This window comes from Myxozyma melibiosi (assembly GCF_037950935.1).
Source record: "Myxozyma melibiosi strain Phaff 52-87 chromosome Unknown BZA70scaffold_9, whole genome shotgun sequence".
Lineage (NCBI taxonomy): Eukaryota > Fungi > Ascomycota > Lipomycetes > Lipomycetales > Lipomycetaceae > Myxozyma > Myxozyma melibiosi.
The window spans coordinates 278,420-298,973 of NW_027042923.1; the positions used below are offsets into that span (position 1 = coordinate 278,420).

General features: G+C 51.3%; 10 protein-coding genes across 10 annotated transcripts; 3 read left to right on the forward strand and 7 right to left on the reverse strand.

Annotated features, from left to right (window-relative positions):
• Positions 1-606: 606 nt before the first annotated feature.
• BZA70DRAFT_199743 (uncharacterized protein) lies at positions 607-2,285 on the reverse strand. The gene has a single exon (XM_064910116.1). It carries the CDS (start codon positions 2,188-2,190, stop codon positions 634-636), a length of 1,557 nt encoding a protein of 518 aa, XP_064767096.1. The 5' UTR covers positions 2,191-2,285; the 3' UTR covers positions 607-633.
• Positions 2,286-3,118: 833 nt separating this feature from the next.
• Positions 3,119-3,619, reverse strand: BZA70DRAFT_268477 (uncharacterized protein; the record flags this gene model as incomplete). Its single annotated transcript, XM_064911163.1, has 1 exon — positions 3,119-3,619. One exon carries the CDS (start codon positions 3,617-3,619, stop codon positions 3,119-3,121), a length of 501 nt encoding a protein of 166 aa, XP_064767097.1.
• A 283-nt stretch (positions 3,620-3,902) lies between these two features.
• On the reverse strand, positions 3,903-5,726 carry BZA70DRAFT_199720 (uncharacterized protein). The gene has a single exon (XM_064910115.1). The coding sequence runs from the start codon at positions 5,564-5,566 to the stop codon at positions 4,187-4,189; it is 1,380 nt and encodes a 459-aa protein (XP_064767098.1). The 5' UTR covers positions 5,567-5,726; the 3' UTR covers positions 3,903-4,186.
• A 499-nt stretch (positions 5,727-6,225) lies between these two features.
• BZA70DRAFT_199771 (general substrate transporter) lies at positions 6,226-8,107 on the reverse strand. The gene has a single exon (XM_064910117.1). The coding sequence runs from the start codon at positions 7,912-7,914 to the stop codon at positions 6,322-6,324; it is 1,593 nt and encodes a 530-aa protein (XP_064767099.1). The 5' UTR covers positions 7,915-8,107; the 3' UTR covers positions 6,226-6,321.
• A 192-nt stretch (positions 8,108-8,299) lies between these two features.
• BZA70DRAFT_268480 (uncharacterized protein) lies at positions 8,300-10,186 on the reverse strand (the record flags this gene model as incomplete). Its single annotated transcript, XM_064911164.1, has 2 exons — positions 8,300-9,795; positions 9,868-10,186. The coding sequence occupies 2 exons, from the start codon at positions 10,184-10,186 to the stop codon at positions 8,300-8,302; spliced, it is 1,815 nt and encodes a 604-aa protein (XP_064767100.1).
• Positions 10,187-10,501: 315 nt separating this feature from the next.
• BZA70DRAFT_199777 (uncharacterized protein) lies at positions 10,502-12,628 on the reverse strand. Its single transcript, XM_064910118.1, has one exon. It carries the CDS (start codon positions 12,484-12,486, stop codon positions 10,525-10,527), a length of 1,962 nt encoding a protein of 653 aa, XP_064767101.1. The 5' UTR covers positions 12,487-12,628; the 3' UTR covers positions 10,502-10,524.
• A 170-nt stretch (positions 12,629-12,798) lies between these two features.
• Positions 12,799-14,061, forward strand: BZA70DRAFT_268482 (uncharacterized protein; the record flags this gene model as incomplete). Its single annotated transcript, XM_064911165.1, has 1 exon — positions 12,799-14,061. The coding sequence occupies one exon, from the start codon at positions 12,799-12,801 to the stop codon at positions 14,059-14,061; it is 1,263 nt and encodes a 420-aa protein (XP_064767102.1).
• A 119-nt stretch (positions 14,062-14,180) lies between these two features.
• On the forward strand, positions 14,181-15,744 carry BZA70DRAFT_281410 (Six-hairpin glycosidase). The gene is made up of 2 exons (XM_064913115.1): positions 14,181-15,241; positions 15,296-15,744. Exons 1-2 carry the CDS (start codon positions 14,331-14,333, stop codon positions 15,636-15,638), a joined length of 1,254 nt encoding a protein of 417 aa, XP_064767103.1. The 5' UTR covers positions 14,181-14,330; the 3' UTR covers positions 15,639-15,744.
• Positions 15,745-16,373: 629 nt separating this feature from the next.
• Positions 16,374-19,096, forward strand: BZA70DRAFT_305490 (OPT oligopeptide transporter protein-domain-containing protein; the record flags this gene model as incomplete). Its single annotated transcript, XM_064914789.1, has 2 exons — positions 16,374-16,493; positions 16,551-19,096. 2 exons carry the CDS (start codon positions 16,374-16,376, stop codon positions 18,954-18,956), a joined length of 2,526 nt encoding a protein of 841 aa, XP_064767104.1. The 3' UTR covers positions 18,957-19,096.
• On the reverse strand, positions 18,895-19,597 carry BZA70DRAFT_281412 (uncharacterized protein). The gene is made up of 3 exons (XM_064913116.1): positions 19,412-19,597; positions 19,271-19,340; positions 18,895-19,206 (listed from the first exon to the last, which is right to left on the reverse strand). The coding sequence occupies exons 1-3, from the start codon at positions 19,569-19,571 to the stop codon at positions 19,137-19,139; spliced, it is 300 nt and encodes a 99-aa protein (XP_064767105.1). The 5' UTR covers positions 19,572-19,597; the 3' UTR covers positions 18,895-19,136.
• Between the last annotated feature and the right edge of the window lie 957 nt (positions 19,598-20,554).

Consider the following 20,554-nt stretch of genomic DNA (forward strand, 5'->3'; position numbering starts at 1 on the left):
CTCCATATCTGTGCAAATCTCAACTCGCGATGGTGCAATCAGCCAATGTTCAAACCTTAAATCCTTATTTCCCTTACGTGCTCTTTCATAATCGGTCCCGGACCACCTCAGCGAGCCTGATTCGGGAGTGACTCTGTGAGTCTTTTCATCTCAATCCGGTGAATCTATGCAGAGATGTCTGGTCGGTGTCTGGTTGGAGTCTGGGATTGGGATAGCGCGAATGTGCTGGTTGGTGGTGAGTCTCCTCTCTTATTTAGGTCTCTCGCCGCCCTCCTCCTCTTCCTATATCACTATACACTGAGTGCACCGCAAATCCTTCAAATTCATAACAACACAAATTCACAACAAAGTAAGACAAAAATCGCATGCATTCTTTTTCATATACGTTGTCCTCGTATAATCTGCTCAAGAGACAACGCCAATACGCAAGACAATCAATACAACAGAATAAATTATGCGGCAGCAAAAGCGATATTTTACAGATTCACCAGTCTTACAAGCAAACCCCCAGCTAACCCAAAGAGACGTATATATAACAACAAAACCAGATATCAGAAAAAAAATCAAGATCACATTTAGGACGTTCGTGTTGATCGCAAGTCAACTTCATTATTGCTGGCGCATTGACAACTACTACACGTAGTTGAAGGTCAGGTTCATGGCCGTGCAGTCATCAGAAACATTGGAGGTATCGGAGAAATACGATATCTGGTAGTTGATGTCGTTGTTGGAGTAGTCGTACGGGTCCGACGTATTCTGGCATGCGTAAAATCCTGCATAGCTACCGTTGACGGTGAGAGTGCTATAATCATCAGCGGTACCGAAGACGGTAGCGTCGCTACCGTACGAAAGCTGGGCTTGCAAGATGCCATCTACAATCTTGAAGTAGTAGTAGATTCCGCTGGTGCCGTCAAGCGTCCGGATTGTACCGTTGTTTGATTCGTAGCCGTACGTTGTGACGCCGTTGTCCAGAGAAATAAACGCGTACGAGATTCCGGCGCCTTCGTGGAGCGTGACGACGTTCTGACCGTCGATGGTCAAAGAGTCGCTGGTAGCCGCCAAGGTGATGTTGGGAGTAATCGCGCCGGTCTCTGTCGCAGGTGTGTAGCTCGAGCTATCAGCAGACGAGGTCGTGCTCGATGCAGCAGAGGTAATGCTCGATGAATCTGCAGCGCTGCTGGATGACGACGATGTGCTAGTAGCATAGGAAACCATAAGATCAACGCCATACGCAGTGTCGCCGCTCGGACACACTGAATCACTTCCGTCCGTCGCCCAGTAGACTTGATAGTCGTCGCCGCAGGATGTAGCGTAGCTCTCGCCGTTGAGCTCGAGCGAAGTGTCTGATACTGCCCATGTAACATAGGTTGAATTTGAAGGTGCACTACTGCCGTATCTAAGAGCGTGTGTATCGGCATCGACCCAGATGATCGAGTCATCGTCGTCTAGGATCTTGAGGCTACCGTTGTCGAGGTACGTCGTAATATCTGTATCCGCACCAAAGTATAGGTATCCATCTCCATTTACAGACAAGGCCGAGTACTGAACAGGCGATCCCGAACGGATAGCGAGAACTCCAAAGTCGGCTACGGAAGTCGAGCTGGCGGCGGCAGCGCTCGAAGAAGTTCTAGACGCAGTGCTCGATCCGGATATGGCACTGGAGGATGCACTCCTGGTGCTGGAGACGGCAGAACTGCTGCCTGACCGACCAGATCCAGACGCGGATGCTCGAGAGGAAGAGGCTGAAGAAGTAGCAGAAGCAGACGCAGAGCTGGACGCATGCGACCCGCTGGCGGCAGCACCGCCAGAAACCGAGTCAGACTTGTTGTTTGACTTCTTGAGCCCGACGCCTAGACCGACACCGAGAGCAACACCGAGAATGATAACAAGCGCCAGCAAGAGGAGCAAAAGCGTCCGCACCCGCATTCCAAAGATCTGACTTCTGCTCTCGCTGCTTCTCTTCGTGGTCCCGCCTTTTCCCTGGGCGCCATACTGCTGTGCTTCCTTATCTAGTTGAGGCACCGTCCGTCGTCCGACGTCGACTAACGGCTGCTGATAGGATTCGTCAAGCTGAGGCAAGTACTGGGTGTCTTTAGTACTGCCTTTGTCGCTGTCTTTTGTGAGCTCTTTGCTGAGCTTGGGCAGGTTCTCGCCACCGCTTGGCTCGGTTGTTTCTGAGGAGTCTGACATAATGGGGGGTCCAGGCTAGGCTGATAGAGCCGTTCGTCGAAGTAGGCAGTTGCAGGGGCGTAAAACACAGGCAGAGTCCAGCAAGATAACCTCCTTGCGCGTGTCTCGAGTCGGTTCGGCGTGGTTTCTCGGCTGGCAGGCGGCAGGAACAGGCACAGAGAAGAGGGCAAAAACGTTCAATTCCCAAAGATGGTTCATGTCCCCAGTCGCGCATTTTTGCCAAACCCAAACCTCGACCACAATCGGACTAGCGCGGTTAGAGAGCATGGGGTAAGGGCTTTGGTGCAGCCGCGTGCTCAGCCGTTCGTCGGTGTACGTCGGCGGCAGAAGAGACCGCGGTGTCGGCTTTGTTTGCGGGTGTTAGTGGACGAGGCAGGAGCAGCAGCATTGGTCCTTTTACTGTGGAAAAAGGCTCAGAGGCTTGTCGATGGAGGCGGCTTCAACCACGGTTTCTCCGCTCGGTGTGCTGCTGCAGCCGGGGCGTCGGGGAGATGCGGCGCAAGGGCCGTAACTGTGCAGGATTATAAATAGAAGCAGCCTGTTCCTCTCCGTGCTGTCTCTTGACTCGATAAGTGTATTCCTTACGATTATTGGGATAATTCAGATAATGATCAGATTGTTTGTGCTTTCAGTCTATTGATTTGTATTCATATTGAAGTACAGCAACTCTAGTATATCTAAGTCTAATCCACCCCACATCAATATCGATTTATCATCATCCGCGCTCTAGTATATCTCATGTCGCGGCGCTTCAGTGCATTGTCCAGCCAGTCTAATCCAACTGTTCGGATTCTTCTATGCGTCAACATAGCCAAGCTTTCCACGTATACCCCACATCTGAACTCCTCATGAGTTCCTCATCGCACGATATATCTGGATAACCCCAAGGCTGTCTCGCCGCCGCACGTTGTCGTTGTCGCGTGCGCACTTAAACAGCACTCGATGTCACGTTCCAGGACAGTTTGACACCACCCTCGACCGCGCGTCTTCTCAGGTACGCGACCGTAGTCTCGTTGAGCTCCGGTCCGACCTCGCGCTTCTTCACGTCGGAGTAGAAAAGAGTATCGTTGACTGCCCGCTTGCTCAAAGCCGGGCCGGTCAGGTTCAGACCAGGCGGGGTGATGACCGGAATCACAATCGGCTTGACTGATTCGTTGTTTGCGACAGTCGCCTTGACGCTTGCCACCGTCTCGTCCTCAAGCGGAGCAACAACGTCCCGCTTGATCAAGATCGGCTCGGTCAGGTTCAAGTCGGGCGGAGTGATGACAGGGATCACAATCGGCTTTGTCGATGCCTCGTCGAGAACAGTCGAGCTGCTGTCTGCGATCGTCGTGTTTTCGATGGTGGCAATGCTTGTGAAGTTGGCAAACGGCGCTGCGAGCGAACCGACCAGCAGGCTGCTGATAAGGAGGAGGATTGAGAACTGCATTCTGATCTATCAAACGTGTATAGTGAGAGTTATAGTGATATCAGGCGATTGATCTCTGCTGAATCTCGACAGCGGCCGCCATGGTCTTTATACCATCTGTCGTTTCCAACTGCAGTCCCCACATATGAAACAGAGCAACTTCAATCGGACATTCAAACACCATCTTCCAGTGGCGATAACACCTCCACCGCGATTCACAACTCAAAAGAAAAGGTACGCGTCCACACAAAAAAGAAATAACGCGAGTTTCGCGTGGCAGGGCAATGTGGGAGGTGTAAACGCTACGCCCGCGACACAAAGCCCTGACAAAATCGCGCAGACCCTGAAACGGCAGTGTGAGCAGGACCGCGTGGCTTCTCGCGTGCTGCGGTTTTAAGTAACGGATGGCAAAATTGGTTGATAAGTGGCGCGTTTCACTTGCAGGATTGTTCTCTCAATGCAGGCTGTGCATCGAAAACTCGCGTTGATACGTTGGATTCATTGTTTGTAAGCGACGGACACTTTGCCCCTCATGTAGTTCTAATCAAATAAATCACCATTGTCACCATCAAACGCCGCAGCGAGCCTCTAGACCTCGCTCTCGATCCTCCTATCAACTCCCAAAATCTGCTCAAACACGCCCATGTTCCGGTCAATCAAGTCCTCGCGCGTGGCGAGCAAATTCCTCCGCCGCGCGATCCACTCCTGCTCGCCGTAATTGAATATCCGGGCAATAGCCTCCGCGTCCGTCTCGTAGCTTTTCTTGATCCATACTCCGGAGAGGGGAAGGTAGTCGTAGGCTTCGAGCATCTTTTTCGTAATCAGCGCGGGCGTACCGGTGATTACAGAGGCCGAGATCGCGCCCGCGGCTTCTGACTCTGTATACTTTCGAGCGGTAATCAGCGGGACCACCACGACCGCACGCTCGATTGTCGCGTAGTACGCCTGCAGATCGAGGTCTGCCTCTCTCACGCCACCTTCACCACAGGTATTGCATCGGTCTGAGTTCACCAGGCCTGTTTTTCCGTAGCTGTCGCATCGGGCAATGGAAATCGCAGCCACCGGGTGGATTTCCTCAGAAGGAGCATCAAGACGCGGCTGCGACACATCTCGGCGCCGTTCTTCAGGCTGCCCGACCAAGACAGCGCCAGGACACTTTGTATTTATATACAACAGACTCGTAGGCGACTCAAACACCGGAAACAATAGACTCGAATCATAAGAGATTGAGTCGCCGGTCCCCAAGTACGTCGGGAAATTCTCCTTGACGTACCGCCGAACGCGGCGCGACATCGTGACGAGTCCCCATTTGCGCTCGCGCATCCAGGGAATCATAAACTTGACCGATCGTTTGACCATCGGATTCCGGTTCACGCCCGCAGTTCGCACGTCCCACTGATGCGCCTCGTGCACCAAACACATGACTTTCGACCCTTCTCTCAGCATCTCGCGCAATGACTCCTGCAGCACCCTCGTGTCTTCAAGGCAGGACGTCAGCAGGATCAAATCCGGCGCAGGGTCGCTGTCGACCAGATCTGGAAGCGTCCTGTAGGGATACACTTTCTCCATGATGACTGTCGCAATGCTGGATAGAATTGAGTTGCTGCTCGAAGTGAATATTGTCATGTCGACGTCGCGTAAGTCGGTGAGAACGCGGATGACTGCTAGGACAGAGTCGATGTGGCGCTCGGAAGTGTTGACCACATACACTCTTCGACTTTCTCCGTTCGGTAAATCACCATATGGAGCAACGGAAAACTGCTGCTGCTGCTGTACCTGCTGTGCCTGCTGTGCACTAGACGATTCAGACACGGAACTGATCGGCTCCATGCTCGTAGAGGATACCGGCATTCGACGCATTTGCACGCCCTTGCACGAGACCAGAGCAAACATCACGATATTTATCGCAACAATAGCAACAATAAACCGCACCAGCAAATGCTGACCCCAAACTTTCGTGCCCATCATGTCTCCTTTCCAATGTCGCGTGAACCCGATAAAGCAGCGCCAGGTCCTCTTTATATAGACCCCTCCGTATCAGCGTCTCATCCCTGAACAGCCCAAAAATGTGGTTAATTGGCTAGTGCAGATGCCAAACGGACATATGTGGAGCGGGTGGTCGTCACTGCGGGCGAGGGTCGTGAAAAATTCAAGGAGTGATAAGACATTTGAAGAAGCTTGAGCTGGTATGCAGACGAGGTGCGCAGCATCCGACTATTGGGCTTGTCTGGAAATGCCGCTATCACCGTCATCAGAAGCCCTGTTGTTGCAAAAAAGATAACAAATAGATGTGCACTGTCAGTCGCAATTTCCTGGTTTGGAGATTAGTGGAAACCGAGAATCCATCCGGCGCTGATGAGGAAAAGCGGAAGAGTTCCACAAGCTATCAGCCGTATAAGGTTTCATTAGCGAGCTCGGCCCCTAGTCTGCAGCTACCGAGCCAGTGTGTGATACCTCTAAGGCACGATGTCACGAGCACCCATTCTTTTACTGCCCTGATCCAGTCTATACGCGCGTACGTACAGCAATGATGACTCAAGTAGACGCGATTGTTACATGTTCGCCATCGGTCTGATCGGTCTACTGATTTAGGACGAGAACGATTACGTCAGATTATAGCAATTCTGTTCGAGACCAGATACAGGCAGAAACACACAAATTAATCATTCATCAAAACAAAAACACAGCAGACTGATCATTATCAAAAGTACAAAAATACAAGACTAAGGTTTCTGCGACTTCTCATCCTCGACATTGACAGTATCAATGTGCTCCACATCAGCCATCTTCTCGATATCGATATCCTTCTCGAGCACAGCAGAATGAACACCGACATGCGCCGCGTCGCCGTCAAACACCTCCGCGATCTCTTCGAGCGACTTTCCGCCCGTCTCGGGGAAGAACAGATATACGAGCAAAGCCTCGACGCCGATCCAGACACAGTACACAATGTAGTACTTCCATGTGATTGCGTCCATCGCGATCGGGTTGACGTAGTTGTTGAAAATGCCGACGACGTTGCCGCTGAGCTGGTAAAGCATAGAGCCCTTTGCACGAAGAGAGTAAGGAACAACCTCAGAGATGTAGGTAGGCGCAAACGGTGCAGTCAAATGGTAGAATCCCTGGTAGATGTACATGACAGCAATAATACCAATGGCGAGCGAGCGACTCTTGAAGCCTTCTTCCTGGTTGACGGCCGACATGATTGTCCAGATGATGTACGAAACCTGCATCGCCAGCAAACCAAACAGAAAGCCTCGTCGTCTGCCGATCCGCTCAACTTGAGATGCAAAAGTGTAGGCGGTGACGATACCCCAAGCTGTTCCGCAGAGGTTCACAGTCAACTGCTCCTTCGCATCAGTGACGCCGATGTTGTTCAAAACACGCGAGAGGTAGTATGACATGATGGCATTTCCCGAGAGCTGCATCATAGCCGGCACAAAGAGCGCAATAAAAAACCGACGGCGCATGCCCTTTGTAGACCAGAACGTAGGCCATCGCGACTCCTTGCTGATCTTCTCGGCCTCCAAGGTCGCGGTGACCTCAGCCATCTGAAACTTGACGAGCTCAGAGTCGCGGTCGCCGCCAGCATGGTACTTGATGAAGAACTCGTACGCCTCCTCGTGCCGATCCTTCATAATCAACCAACGCGGAGACTCAGGAGCAAGGAACGAGATCGAGCATTGGAAGATGGGAAACACACACTGCAAAAGCGAGGGGATACGCCAGGCCCAAGCGGTCTGACCCATGTGGTATGTTCCGTATGTGATGGCGGCGGCAAAGAAGGAGCCGATAGGCCACGCGGGCTCAATGAAAGAAGTCATTCGACCTCGCTGCGGAGGGTATGCACATTCAATCAAGAGCAGAGGAGAAGCGGCGCCAGAGAGACAGATGCCGATGCCGAGCAAGAAGCGGGCGACGACAAACATGGGATAGGCCTGCGCCGCTCCCTGCAGCACGGCGCCGATGACGATGATTCCCGATCCAATAGTAATCGGCAGACGTCTGCCCCATCTGTCGCAGATGGTCGAGACGAAGGGAGTCATGATCAAGACGCCATAAGTAACACCGTTGGTCATTGAACCAAGCCTGCCGCCCTTGGGACTGCCGAAGTACTCTGTCCATGTCGACAGCGACTGCAGACCGTTCAGCATCGATCCGTCGAAGCCAGAGGTGATCTGCGTAAGCATGGCGCACATGAGCCCAACGTTTAACCGGAGAAGGTAGGGATAGTGCCACCACATCCGGTCGAGCTGCGGGATGTAGTCATTGAGGACCTTGCCCTCGAAGCGGGAAACGTCACCGATATCGATCATTCTGACAACGCGAGAACAGAGCAAGATCAACAGCAGAGGTCTGATCTACGAGCCATCCAGGGGATTTCCGGGGAACGCGTGCCATTATATCTCCTGCTCCCTGACGTGCAAACAATGGTGCGGGGCATCTTTGTGGGGAAGCGACTCGTGTGCGGCGTCCGGCGTGCGGTCCGCCGCCTCCGCCGCCCGCGAAGACGCCTGTATTAAAGTTTGAAGGCGGGGGACTCGGGACCTGCCCCTCCGATCTCTGAGTGCTGAGCAGAAACCCTACGGCGATCCAGGGTGGAGATCCGAGTGGAGACCCGAGGCAGAGGGGCAGAACAGACGAACGCTTTGTTTCCTTTATTTCAACTGCAACTGCTTATTCGGTCTTTGCTTGCTTATTCTATTGTCGTCGAGCGGCTGCCATGCGCGCCTCCACCGCCCGCGCCCGCCGCTCGCGCTCGATCCGCATCCGCGCCTCTGGCGTGAGCCCGGCTAAAAGCTGCTCGTTCGCGCTCACCCCCGTCACCACCGAGCTGGCGAGTTTTTTACCTCCTGCGGTTGCCGTCTTCTGCTGCTGCTGCTTCTGCTGCTGCTGCTGCTCGAGCCTGCGAACCGCCTCGGCGCGCTCGGAGGCAAGCTCTGCTTTCTCCTTGGCTTCGCGCTCAGCAATGTCTCGCTTCGTCAGCGCCGAGCCCACTCCGGACTTGGCCCAGTCCCATGAGCTTTTGCCTTCAAGCTCTCCACGTGCCAACCTAAACGCTTCTCTGGTCGCCCGGTCACCACTCAGCTCCCATGCTGTTCTCCCTTCCTCGCTGCTGATCGTAGGATCCGCCTTGCCTGTAATCAGTAAATACGTCACCATCCTCGGCAGCGACAGCGATGCCGCCAAATGTAGAGCAGTAGGCGTGTGGTGGTACTGCGCCGCCGGCTCGAACCTGAAGTCGGCGGTTAGCTTGTTCGCCGCCAGATACGATCCCAGCGGATTCAAGCGTGATTTTTTGACCATCGCGACAATCTGCATCGTATGCAACTCCTCCGGCGTCAGCTCCTTCTCTTCCGGCTCCTTCTTCTCAGCAGCAGTAGCTGCGGTTGCTGCTGGAGCCACGACTGGCTTGCTAACTGGTTTCGGCATAAACATCTCCCGTTTCGCAATCCGCGGTCGCGTGAGCTCGCCCCAGACGCGCTTAACCTCGTCACCTGTCGCGCGTCGCGTCGTAAACGGAATGCCCTTCACCCTGCTATCTCTCGAGTTCAAAACCGCGCCTTCATATCCAAAAAACACACCTCTATTTTGCCGTCCGTTTGCGCGTATGAAGATATGGCTTGCACGGTCGAGATATGGCTTCCACTCTTCGAGCAGCTCGCGAACTTCTTTCTCAAGCATCGCCTCGTTGTGTCTTCGGATTGATGATCCCGCAGAACTGGCTTTTCCTTTCGCATTATCATTCGCAGACTGTGAACCTCCCTGTTTGCGACGTGTAGTATAGCGGTGAACGGTTTTATGTAGAAGCACCGTCACCGGGTCATTTTTCTTCGCCATGTTTTGTGTATGCGAAATCACAGCTCCCGCAAAATGTCCACCTCCAAGCATAAAAATCGCACTAACAGGCGTCTCCTTCCCCTTTGCCTCGTCACTAGTAAACTGCTGCTTCTTAATCAGCTCCAGTCCTTCATCGGAGCTTTCAGCCGGAAACAGACATTTGTAAATGGCGAGCACTTCGTCCGACGGTAGAAGTGGGCTATCGAATGTGTGAAAAGGAGATTTGTGCACTTTTGCTTGCTCGGTTTCGTCTTCTGGAACTGCTGCTAGAGAGGACTTCCCGAATAGAGCGCTGACTTTGTCGACGTCCGAGTCGTCCGAGTCTGAATCTGATCCTGAAATCGACTCTTCGAGTTCTATATCAACATGTCAGTCTTCTATCTCCTAAGCTCGATAACATTTCTTCAATCAGCAAAAAAACATAATACCATCTAGCAACTTCTCAAACTCAGCTTGTCCGACAGCATCCTGCCCTGCAATCTTCCTCTTCACATTAAACCTATGAAGATCGCTCTTAAAATGCGCCCGCTGATCCTCAAGCGACTCCGTATCCAAATCACAGGTATTGCACCGACCCGAAGTAGGCGTGTTGAAACTCTGCGGAACCGGATCCGATGCTGGCGTCAGCGAGATTGTCTCCTCTGCTGGTTCGGGGTTGTAGGATGTTGAGAACGAGGTCGGGGTTAGAGACGCGAGGAGTGTGGCGGGAAGCGAGTACACGTAGAACGGAGATGGCTTTGACGACATCTGAATCTTCCTTTTTAGAATATGGCAAAAATCACCCTGTCCTATTTTTCTCTTTCTATAACGCCTTTTGTGGATAGAGGGCCGCCGAAGAGTTGCAAGAGGCGATAAATATATTCTCGAGGACAAATGACATCAGTGATTTTTTCCTACACTCGCTGAGCCGCATCTCTTCAGAACTAATTGATGACGAAGTGACTAATTATGGTATTTTCTTGTTCAATTATACTCATCTGGGTATTTTCTTGTTCAATTATACTCATCTGCGAGCAAGAATTACCAAGAAGCTGATTTAAAATTTCATATATTTGCTACATTTGCTATCTAATGACTCTCTGCAACTACAGACTCTTGATGGCCTCAAGAAGCGCGCTTTCATCCGGCGTATCCTCCCACAACTTGATCCACTCTCCGCTCCTGACAACCTCAGCCTCGCCCGGAATAGCAAACACATAATCCATGATCCACGTCGTCTCTCCCGCAGGCACAGTGTACGACAAACTCGGGAACGCAGAGCGAGGAAAGACAAGGTTCGTGTTGGGATCCGCGTGCTGCGCTTTGCCACCACCAAGTCCACCAGTCGTATATCCAGATTTGAGACCGGATACTCCTGCGTTCAGTGCTTTGCAAAGCGCCCAGTCGGCTCCAGCGGCACGGAACTCGCCCGTAGACGACACCTCTGTGCTGCGGATCACGCGCCGTCCTTTACCTTCGACTGAGACCGAGAATCCGCCATCTGCGACAGTGGCATCAACGCTTCCTGAATTGACAATCTTGAGAATGCGAACGTGGTACGCACTCTTGCTCGATTCTGGTGCAAACATCCAAGCAGACACGGCCACAGATTTATTGAAAACAGGCGAGTAAGATCCCGACACTGCCATTCTTCCTGCAATCATACCCATTCCATAATCCTGCGTGACACCGGGGGTGGTGTACAGTTCTCCGTCCGTCGTAATTGCAAGATGACAATCTGCTGCTAGATGGGGTAAGCCCTCCGCGTGCTGCGAGACCGAAAATCCAAAGCGACTCGAGTAGACAAATTTGCAGTACTTTGCGTTTTGATTGCGAAACCAGTCTGCATGCTGCTTTGCCGAAAGCGCGTAGGTGTGGCCATAGTCGTCGTTGATGTACATCTGGCCTGCAAACGGGGACTGGGTTATAAACGGCTTGTTCACTTTCTCTGGCTCTGTAGCGGTCCAAAACCGCGACTGTGACGGAACGGCGAGCGCAAGCATGGACTTCATTGCCCAATACGGTGAGTTTGCGGAGTTGTATTCCTCAGACATGAAAAGATTTGGGTAGCAGTATCCGACAGAGAAAGAGCCGTCGTCAAGCAAGAAAGGCTGGTCTCGCCAGTACCGGAGATTCTGAAGAAGCAGATGCTTAATGACACCCATATTCACGACAGGCTTTCCAGTAGTGGAATCAATCTTCTCGCCTTCGAGATCTGCATACGCCATCGCTGCCCAGATCGAAGAATGGGCAAAGCGATAGGTCAGACTCCGACCGAACGGGATCCCCGCCCCCGAGTCCGCGAACGAAGAGTAGAATGTATCAGCGAATTTGGCGGCGCGCTGACGAAACTTTGCGCAGTTGATCGGGTCCCATTCAGATGCATGGACGGAGTATATGAGACCGTAGAAATGAAACGCAAACGGGATGTAATAGTCGAGCTGACGCGGTGCGCCGTCGTAGTACCAGCCATCGCCGAGATACCAGCTGTTCATCTGAGCAAGTGCTTTCTGAGACGCATCCTCGTCGTGCTTTTCTCCCACCGTACGGAGACCCACGTTGACCAGCACGCGGAAAAACAGCCAATTGTTGGATACAATGCCGACCTCGTTGATGGAGTATAGCCATGTCGCAAACGTGCGCTTTGTCTTCTGCGGCAGTGGATCCCAGAACGCGGCCGGACACATGAAAAGACAATACCCGAGAGCCGCCATCTCGACCAATCGCTGGTCGCACGACTCTGGGTATCCCCAATACTCTGGTGAATCGGGATCAGTACCTGCGCCGACGCCGTCCTGGAAGTTCTCGACAAACTGCGCTAACACGCTCTTCACCTCGTCTGACGCGCCCTGCTCTTCGAACCCGGCTTTGATGGCCGCGACTGCCCACATTACGCGCGAGAAGCCCTCCAGTTGAGCCGCTAGCTGGTCGAAATGCGCACCGGTCTCAAGAGCTAGGATTGCGGCCTTTCCTTTAGAGTACTTGCGCAGGAGAGGCTTCAGAAGCGCGATCGCGCCTTCGAGCAGATCGGTTCTAGACAGTAGGGGATTCTGAGTCCAGGCCTCCATGGTCGATAGCAAGCAGTGTGAAGCTTCACGGTACGTTTCTGAGCTGGTGAGCTACCCGATGGCGTGGTGGTGAGCAGAGACATGTTCGTGTGCGAAGGCCATCGGTGGGGGAGGAGGGGCAGCGGGGCAGCGGGCTGCGGAGCGGGGTGCGGCCCTGACTCCGCGGGTCGGCTACCCCACGTTTTGTGCGACGCGGCTGCGCTTACGCAAACCCAGACGGCTGCTGTTCGAGCCAGAGAAGAACACAAACAGCTCGCGATGGCACCGACTGATTTTTGTGTGCAGTATTTGCTTAAAACAGCAAAGAGCAGGATGACGGTCGCGCTTTGCAAAAACCCAGAAGGCTTCAGAATAAACTGCAATGCCTTCCAGCAGGACGCGATCACGACTTTTGCGGGCGCAGAGTACGCGGCTGCCTACCAGCCTTCGGATCCAGAGAACGCTCTCTCACCTCGACTCATAACTCTTGCGCGCCGGATCATTAACGATGCTAATGCTGGAAAGTGGGAGTGTTTTGCATTTGACGACTACTTGCAGACCACGAACGACGGACACAACGTCATCAGCATTGGAATCAGCGGCGACGGGGTTATTCATCTCTCTTGGGATCTGCATGGCGACAAAATCAACTATCGAGCATCTGATCCAGGCCTTGCAAATGACCCTTCCCGTCCATGGGCTGCCGACGCTTTTAAGCCTATTCAGAACGATTTGTCGGGTATTCAGCTGTCCATGGTCACATATCCTCGCTTTCTCCGCATGCTCAACAACGACCTTCTCTTTGAGTTCCGGATCGGGAAGTCAGGCTTGGGTGATGACTACCTATACCACTATAGCAGCAAAACAAGCACCTGGAGTCCTGTGGGCAAACACTCGGGGATGTACCTCAAGGGGGTTGAGAATAACGCCTACATAAACGGCATCGATCAAGACAGCTCTGGTCGTCTCCACGTCTCGTGGACATACCGCGACTACGTCGAAGATAGACCTGAGTTCCTTTCTGAAAAAGTCCGCCAAACAGCAACGCGCAACGCTGGCCCGAACGGTCCCGAAAACAATCATGATCTGTACTACATCTACTCTGACGACGAAGGCGCTACATGGCGCAACACCCATGGAGAGCTGCTCTCGCTTCCCGTGACGCCTGATGCGCCAGGCATCAAAATCTACGATATTCCCAAGTTTAGCGGAATCATGAATCAAGAGGGGCAAACTGTTGACAGCAAAGGTGGTTTCCACGCACTGAACAGACAGGACGGATTTTATTACCACTACTATCGCTCACCAGATGGCTCGTGGACGAGGAGCAAAATCCTAGATCTGCCTGCGATCAGCTTTGGCGATAGAGGAAAGCTTGTAGGCGGGAGTGATGGAGATGTTTATGCCTTGCTACCTGGAAATGTAGGAAGCGATACGTTTACAATTACAAGGTGGGCTCGGGGAGGTTGGTCGAAAGTATGGCAGGAGGATGGATACACTGGAGAGCCATGTGTCGACAGATACTTGAAGGATGGAGTATTGAGGATTCTGCAAATCAGGCAAGGCAAGGTCGTTGCATTGGCGATACCTTTTTAATGTTGAACAATCATAGAATATGCAAATAGACAGAAAGCAAATGATAAAAGCCGAAGCTCCTGAACAGTAATGATCCACCCCACATCCCAAATGATGAGTAATCGCTTATCAAGTAATGCGGAGAAGGAAGGCCACCGGAGTGCGGGAATCGGTCCGCCGGAGCGTCCGCAGCCGCACCTTCTCCGCCTTGACTTGGTCTATTAAGCGCTCTGGCTCCTGCTGCCAGGAAACAAGCCAGCCAGCCAGCTAGACATTATACCAAAGCAGTCATGACCTTGCAAAACGGAAGCACGAACGGCAACAGCAAGAGCGACAGCCTGCTCGAGCTCTTCTCGCCCTCGGCTGTCGCGAAGATTTGGGGTACTGCGTTCCCAGCTTTGAACGAGAAAGCACCGCCTACTTCTGTTCCGGACTATACCGACGACAAGGGCAATTACATCATTTCGGGCTTTGACTGGTGGACCTCTGGTTTTTTCCCTGGATCGCTTGCTACCCTGCTCGAGCGAGCGGTCGCTCGCCCCGACAAATTTCCCACAGACGACGTACATGTGCGCAAACTCGAGCATGCCGTGCGATGGTGGAGCGAGAGCCTGCACATCCAAGCACCACGACGAGACACCCATGATCTCGGGTTTATGATTGTCAGTGCGTTCAAGCCGCTGTACGAGCTCACGGGTGACAAGCGAGCTTTCGCGTCCTGCGTGGTTGCAGCGCATGCTCTGGCCTCGCGATTCGTGCCTGAAGTTGGCTGCATTCGCTCGTGGGACTCGGCGGTGAACAAGGACTACTCATTCACCGATCCTAATAAAGAGGTTATTGTTATTATCGACAACATGTGTAATCTCAATATGCTTTACTGGGTCGCTCAGCAAACGGGCGACCAGCGATTATCAGATATTGCGACGACCCACGCTGAGACAACGCTGAAGCACCACTTTATGCATCCAAAGTGGGGTGCACATCATGTGCTTGTATACGACAAAGCAACGGGCGCTCCGATCTACAAGATCCAGAACCAGGGATACAAGAACGGCACTGTGTGGTCTCGCGGACAGGCGTGGGCGTTGCTGGGATACGCGGAGACATATGGATGGACTAAGAACTCCACGTTCCTCGATGCTGCAATTAAAATTGCGGAGTACTTCATTTCACAGCTGCCTGAAGATGGTGTTCCTCATTGGTAAGTGTTCAATGCTAATATACTTGAAGTTGAGAAATGTCTTAACGTCTTTAGGGACTTCGATGCGCCGCGGCCTACATTTCGAGACACCTCTGCGGCTATGATTGCCGCCAACGGCATCCTCGTCATCTATCAGTACACCCGCAACCCTCAGCATCTTGCATGGGCCCTAAATCTTCTGAAAAGCACCGTCGCTCTGTCTCTCTCGCCGCACGCATCTTTTACAAGCGATGAAGCAAAGCCGGTCGAGATGGGGGGCTACGATACCATCCTCAAAAATGCGACGATCAACAATAATGAAAACGCATTCAAAAGACTGGCTGATTCGGGCTTGGTCTACGCCGATTATTACTTCTTAACTGCGGGGAATAGACTTTTGAATCTTGGGTTGTATTAAGCTATATGGATAAAGTAGCTTTTGTGTTGGGGTTTTCTACATTTACTTATCAAAGTGTGTTTTATGTATCTCAATAGTCAGTTATAATAAACTAATCAGAAAATAATACCGTCACAGTGTTCTGAACCACAGAAATCCATCGAGTGGGGCAGCTGGGGTAGATCACATTCGAGCGCGTGAAAGTTTATCGGCTGTAAGAAAGGGTCTGGGCGTGCGGCTGCTTCTGCTTCACTTATCGCTTTCTTATCGCCCGCCTTTCAAGCGACATAATTTATTGGCTGCTTCTAGTTATTGACCTCGTCAAAAGAAAAGCCGTTTAATTATTTTCTTATCATTTTATCTCTCTGGATGCTGACAATCAACGACGATCTGTGACCCGCAAGGCTGATCAAACAATAGGCGCACGAGCCAACCCTGCAATGCGAGCTACAAAGCGCACAGCTAAGAAATTGAGCCGTATCTGCCATGGGCACATCTGTCGGAACAGCCGACCCAGGCTAAGAAGATTGCCCGGGAGATAAGCAGTCCTCACCGTCTCAGATCGCCAGATCGGTGTTCTTAAAGGCACTGGGGACGCTCTGTATTCTGTTTCTTGTTTCTCTGAGCCGAGTTGCTTTTGTCTATACTAGTGCTTAACTCTTACACCTCATTCCAGAACTATCTTATTTTACTCCAATGGTATACTACTTCTTTTTGTCTTGTCTCTTCTCTAGTCACATTGCTAACTCTTCTCAGATGGATGAGACTTTAGAGAAAAAAGCAGACGTAGCGCAAGTCTCTGAGATTGAGATAACTTCGACCTCGAGCGCGGATGAGACCTCCTGCTCTCCAGCATTTGAGATTGATACTGAGAAAGTACTAGAGTATCTTTCCGCATCCAAAGATCTTGCTGATATTGTTGCGTCGCCCGAGATTCTCGAGTTTGTGCTTGACAAAGTTCGATACGTGTCTACGGAGGAAGCATTGCAGATCTTGGTTCACGCTCAAGACTATCATGCGGACGATTACAATTTCCCCATTGACACAATGGACAAGATTGACAAACTTGTCTCTCTATCCGCTGGCGGGAAGGAGGGTACTGACGAGTTCTACGACATTGAGATGCGAATCGAAGCAACGTTGATGAAGTATTACTCTCCCTATCCCGAAGTTCGCGCTGTTGTCAGTCCAATTGATGATCCGTCCGCTTATGTTGAGACTCCGCGTGCGTACTTCATTGGCCTATTTTGGTCTGCCGTCGGATCTTATATATGCGAGCTGTTTCAGCCACGGCAGCCGTCTATCACGCTGCCTGCGACTGTCCTGCAGCTGCTCGTCTACCCGAGCGGATTACTTTTAGCTCGCGTACTTCCCAACTGGTCCTGTACAGTCCGGGGCCACAATATCTCTCTCAATCCCGGCCCATGGACTTACAAAGAACAGATGTTTACCACAATCATGGTGAATACAGGTGGTCGGTTCTCGAACCTCATCAACCACGTTCTCATCATCAGTCTTCCGGTGTTCTTTGACCAGTCATGGGGTTTGCAATTCGGATTTATGCTCTTAATGAACATCTCAACCGAGTTCTTTGGCTTTGGAATGGCAGGCGTGCTTCGGCGCTGGGTAGTCTGGAATCCCAAGGCAGTATGGCCAACGATCATGCCCACATTGGCAATCAACAAGGCGCTTATGCTTCCCGAGTCTAAAATTGCAATCAATGGCTGGACGATTACTCGCTACCGGCTTTTATTTCTTTGCATGGCTGTCTCGTTTGTGTACTTCTTCCTGCCAAACTTTTTGTTCAAAGCGTTGTCGACTTTCAACTGGATGACCTGGATCGCGCCACAGAATAAGAACCTCGCTATCGTCACTGGATCGAAACTAGGTCTGGGATTTAACCCAATCACTACATTTGACTGGAACGTCATCAATTATACATCACCGCTTGTCAAACCGTTCTTTGCTACTCTCAATCTCTATGCTGGCGCTCTAGGCAGCGGTCTTCTTATCTTGGCTTTATACTACAAGAACTACAAGTATTCCGCCTACCTACCCATCAATTCCGCAAACACATTTGCAAACGACGGGCACCAATACAACGTCTCGCGAGTGTCCACTGGTAGCGTTCTCAACCGCGCCAACTATGAGAATTACTCTCCACCATATCTCTCAATCGGAAACTTGATCCGTCAAGGCTCGGCGTTTGCTCAGTACACATTGTCGTTTGTGTTTGTGTTGTTGACGGATTGGAAGTTGTTGGTTGATACTTTTGCGGGGATATACCGCGGCCTGTTTCGAAAGCGGGAAAAGTCGCAGGTTAGTGAGTACTCTGATCCGATGAACAAGTTGATCAGTGTATACGAGGAGGTTCCTGACTGGTGGTATTTCACCATCATCATTGTATGCTTTTTGATGGGCGTGATTGCATTTGAGGTCTACCCCGTGAATGTGCCGGTATGGATCATCCCAACCATCCTGGCGATTTCAATGGCAATGCTGGTTCCAGGTGCTATCGTCTACGCTGTCTCAGGGTACCAGTTGGTATTAAACGACTTTATGGCCTTACTCGGCGGCTATCTGATCCCCGGAAACGGAATTGGAACGCTCATGTGTCGCTTTTACGGCTGGAATATGGACGTACAGGCGGAGACGTTTGTCTCTGACTTGAAGCTCGGACACTACGCGAAAATCCCACCCAGAGCGGTGTTCAGAGGACAGATGGTGGCCACTACCCTTCATCTTTTTGTCACAATTGGGAGTATCAAGACTATTGTGGCGACAATGCCGGGTCTCTGCACTTCAGCTCAGGAAAGCAAGTTCACCTGCCCGACCGAGAACGGTATGTTTACGTCTGCGACCATGTTTGGAACTATTGGTCCAGACCGGGTATTTAACACGCTGTACCCTGGTCTTGTCTACTGCTTTCTTGTGGGATTTCTTGTTGCAGTCCTGACGTGGTATGGACGACGTCGGTTCCCCAATATCCTGCGCTACGTTCATCCTCTGATTATCATGGCCGGATTCTCCGTCTGGGGACAGACATACAACCTCTCCTACTACACACCAGGTCTAATCGCCGCCTTCTTTTTTATGTACATCATCAAGCGTCGCTACATCGCCTGGTGGACAAAGTATAACTACGTGTTAACCTCCGGCTTAACCGCCGGTACGGCGTTCTCGGCAATCGTGATCTTTGGGGCCATTAACTATACGCAGACTGAGGTCGTGTGGTGGGGGAACACGGTTAGCTCGGCGGGGGTGGATGGGACGCAGACCGCACTGCTTGAGGTGCCGGAGGATGGGTACTTTGGGTTGCCCATTGGCGAGTTTGCTTGATTCTTTTTTGTCTGCTGTGTCTTTTATCTTTTAATCAATCTTATTCCGTAGCTATTATTACACGTAAGTCGAGATTTGTGAGTTTGTAAGCAATGCACCAAAGAAATAAGGCTTCAGCCATCATCAAAGCGTAGCAAAACTCAAGCACACGGCTCTCATATAGTGAAAGCGATAAGAACCTCAAGAGATAACACAACCACCCTCGCCTTGAGGCGGATACTCGCTTCCCGCGGGCTTTGCACACGTGCACCTACGCAGATTCAGAGTCAGCAAACTTCATCTATAAAAGTAGCGCAGAAATATCCGTAGCCCACCATTGGTCTTTAGGAACCGAGTCAAGGACGGACGAGATATGCATGCCGCACCCCGTCCACGTCTTACCGGCTGATAGTAAAAGAATGTAAGCAACGATTAAGATCACCCTGATACTTAGAAGTAAGCAACAATATACATACAGCAAGTACTGCAAGTAGCTGATCGACACATCTGGCTCAATAGTAGACGTAGACCCGGCAATTCGAGAGGGAGACGTGATAAAGAAGTGCGTATGCGGGAGGTGGAGTATTGTGACGAAGTAGCTTGGTCGAGAGGACTGGGGTTGTTGGTGGAAGACATTGAGCGATAGTTGAATAAGGTTTGCAGTGGAAGCGTAATAGGTTGATTAGGTTAAAGATGGGTTCAAGGAAGCTGGCTACTCCGGCTTCCTTTTATATCTACTTCTTATCTCTTTCCCCTGCTCCTACTCTGAAGGATTGCCAGATCCGGCGAATGGTCTGATCCTGGCATCGTATGACTTGTAGCTACTTCCAACTTCCTATCTATCCGGCCGAGGCCTTGTGGGGCCGTCTGGCTGTCGGGCGATAGAAGTCGGTAAGGTTCGCGAGGTCGAACCAGAAGATAAACCTTAATTAGTCATCTTCGTGACAAGTATCATAATGGACCCCCACCAGGGCTAGGTTTTGCTGTCATACGCCGGTTAGCGATTACCACGAGGCGCCTCTTATCTCTCTAATACCTGCTTCTATAGCGATAGCTAAGTGGTCACTTATAGACCATCAGACGGTATAGCAAAGCACCAGCTCACGGTATAAATATACGCGAACCAGTGTTTCCTGGCAAACACTATGACGTTCAGATTTATTGTCGTGTAAACTTTAATAGTTACCGTATTTCGGTTTAGGGTATAATTGCAGATAATCTTTCGATGACCGGCTGTACGATCAGATGTGTGGAATATAAGAAAGAGATATGTGATTGAAAGAAAGATTTTGGAGAGAGAGCTGAGTAGACAGATCGGGTTTGTCTATGCCAGTAATTTGGCTATAAAATTGGCCTGCTAGAATGGCTTCTTCTCAGAAGATTGCATGTTTAGTCTTGATCTAAAGCCACAGACAGTCGCACTCCATACGTAAAGTGAGCTCTATGATGCTCTCTATTGTACCTTTCTTTATCGTCTTCCGCTGATTCTCAATCAATTTCATGTTCTTCCATAATATCGAATACATCTTCAAAGGTTGTTAGCACTCAGGGGCTCTACGGGACAGCATTTACCCTAACCTCCTCAGCTGGGTTTTATTCATAATTTCTGCGATTCCAGC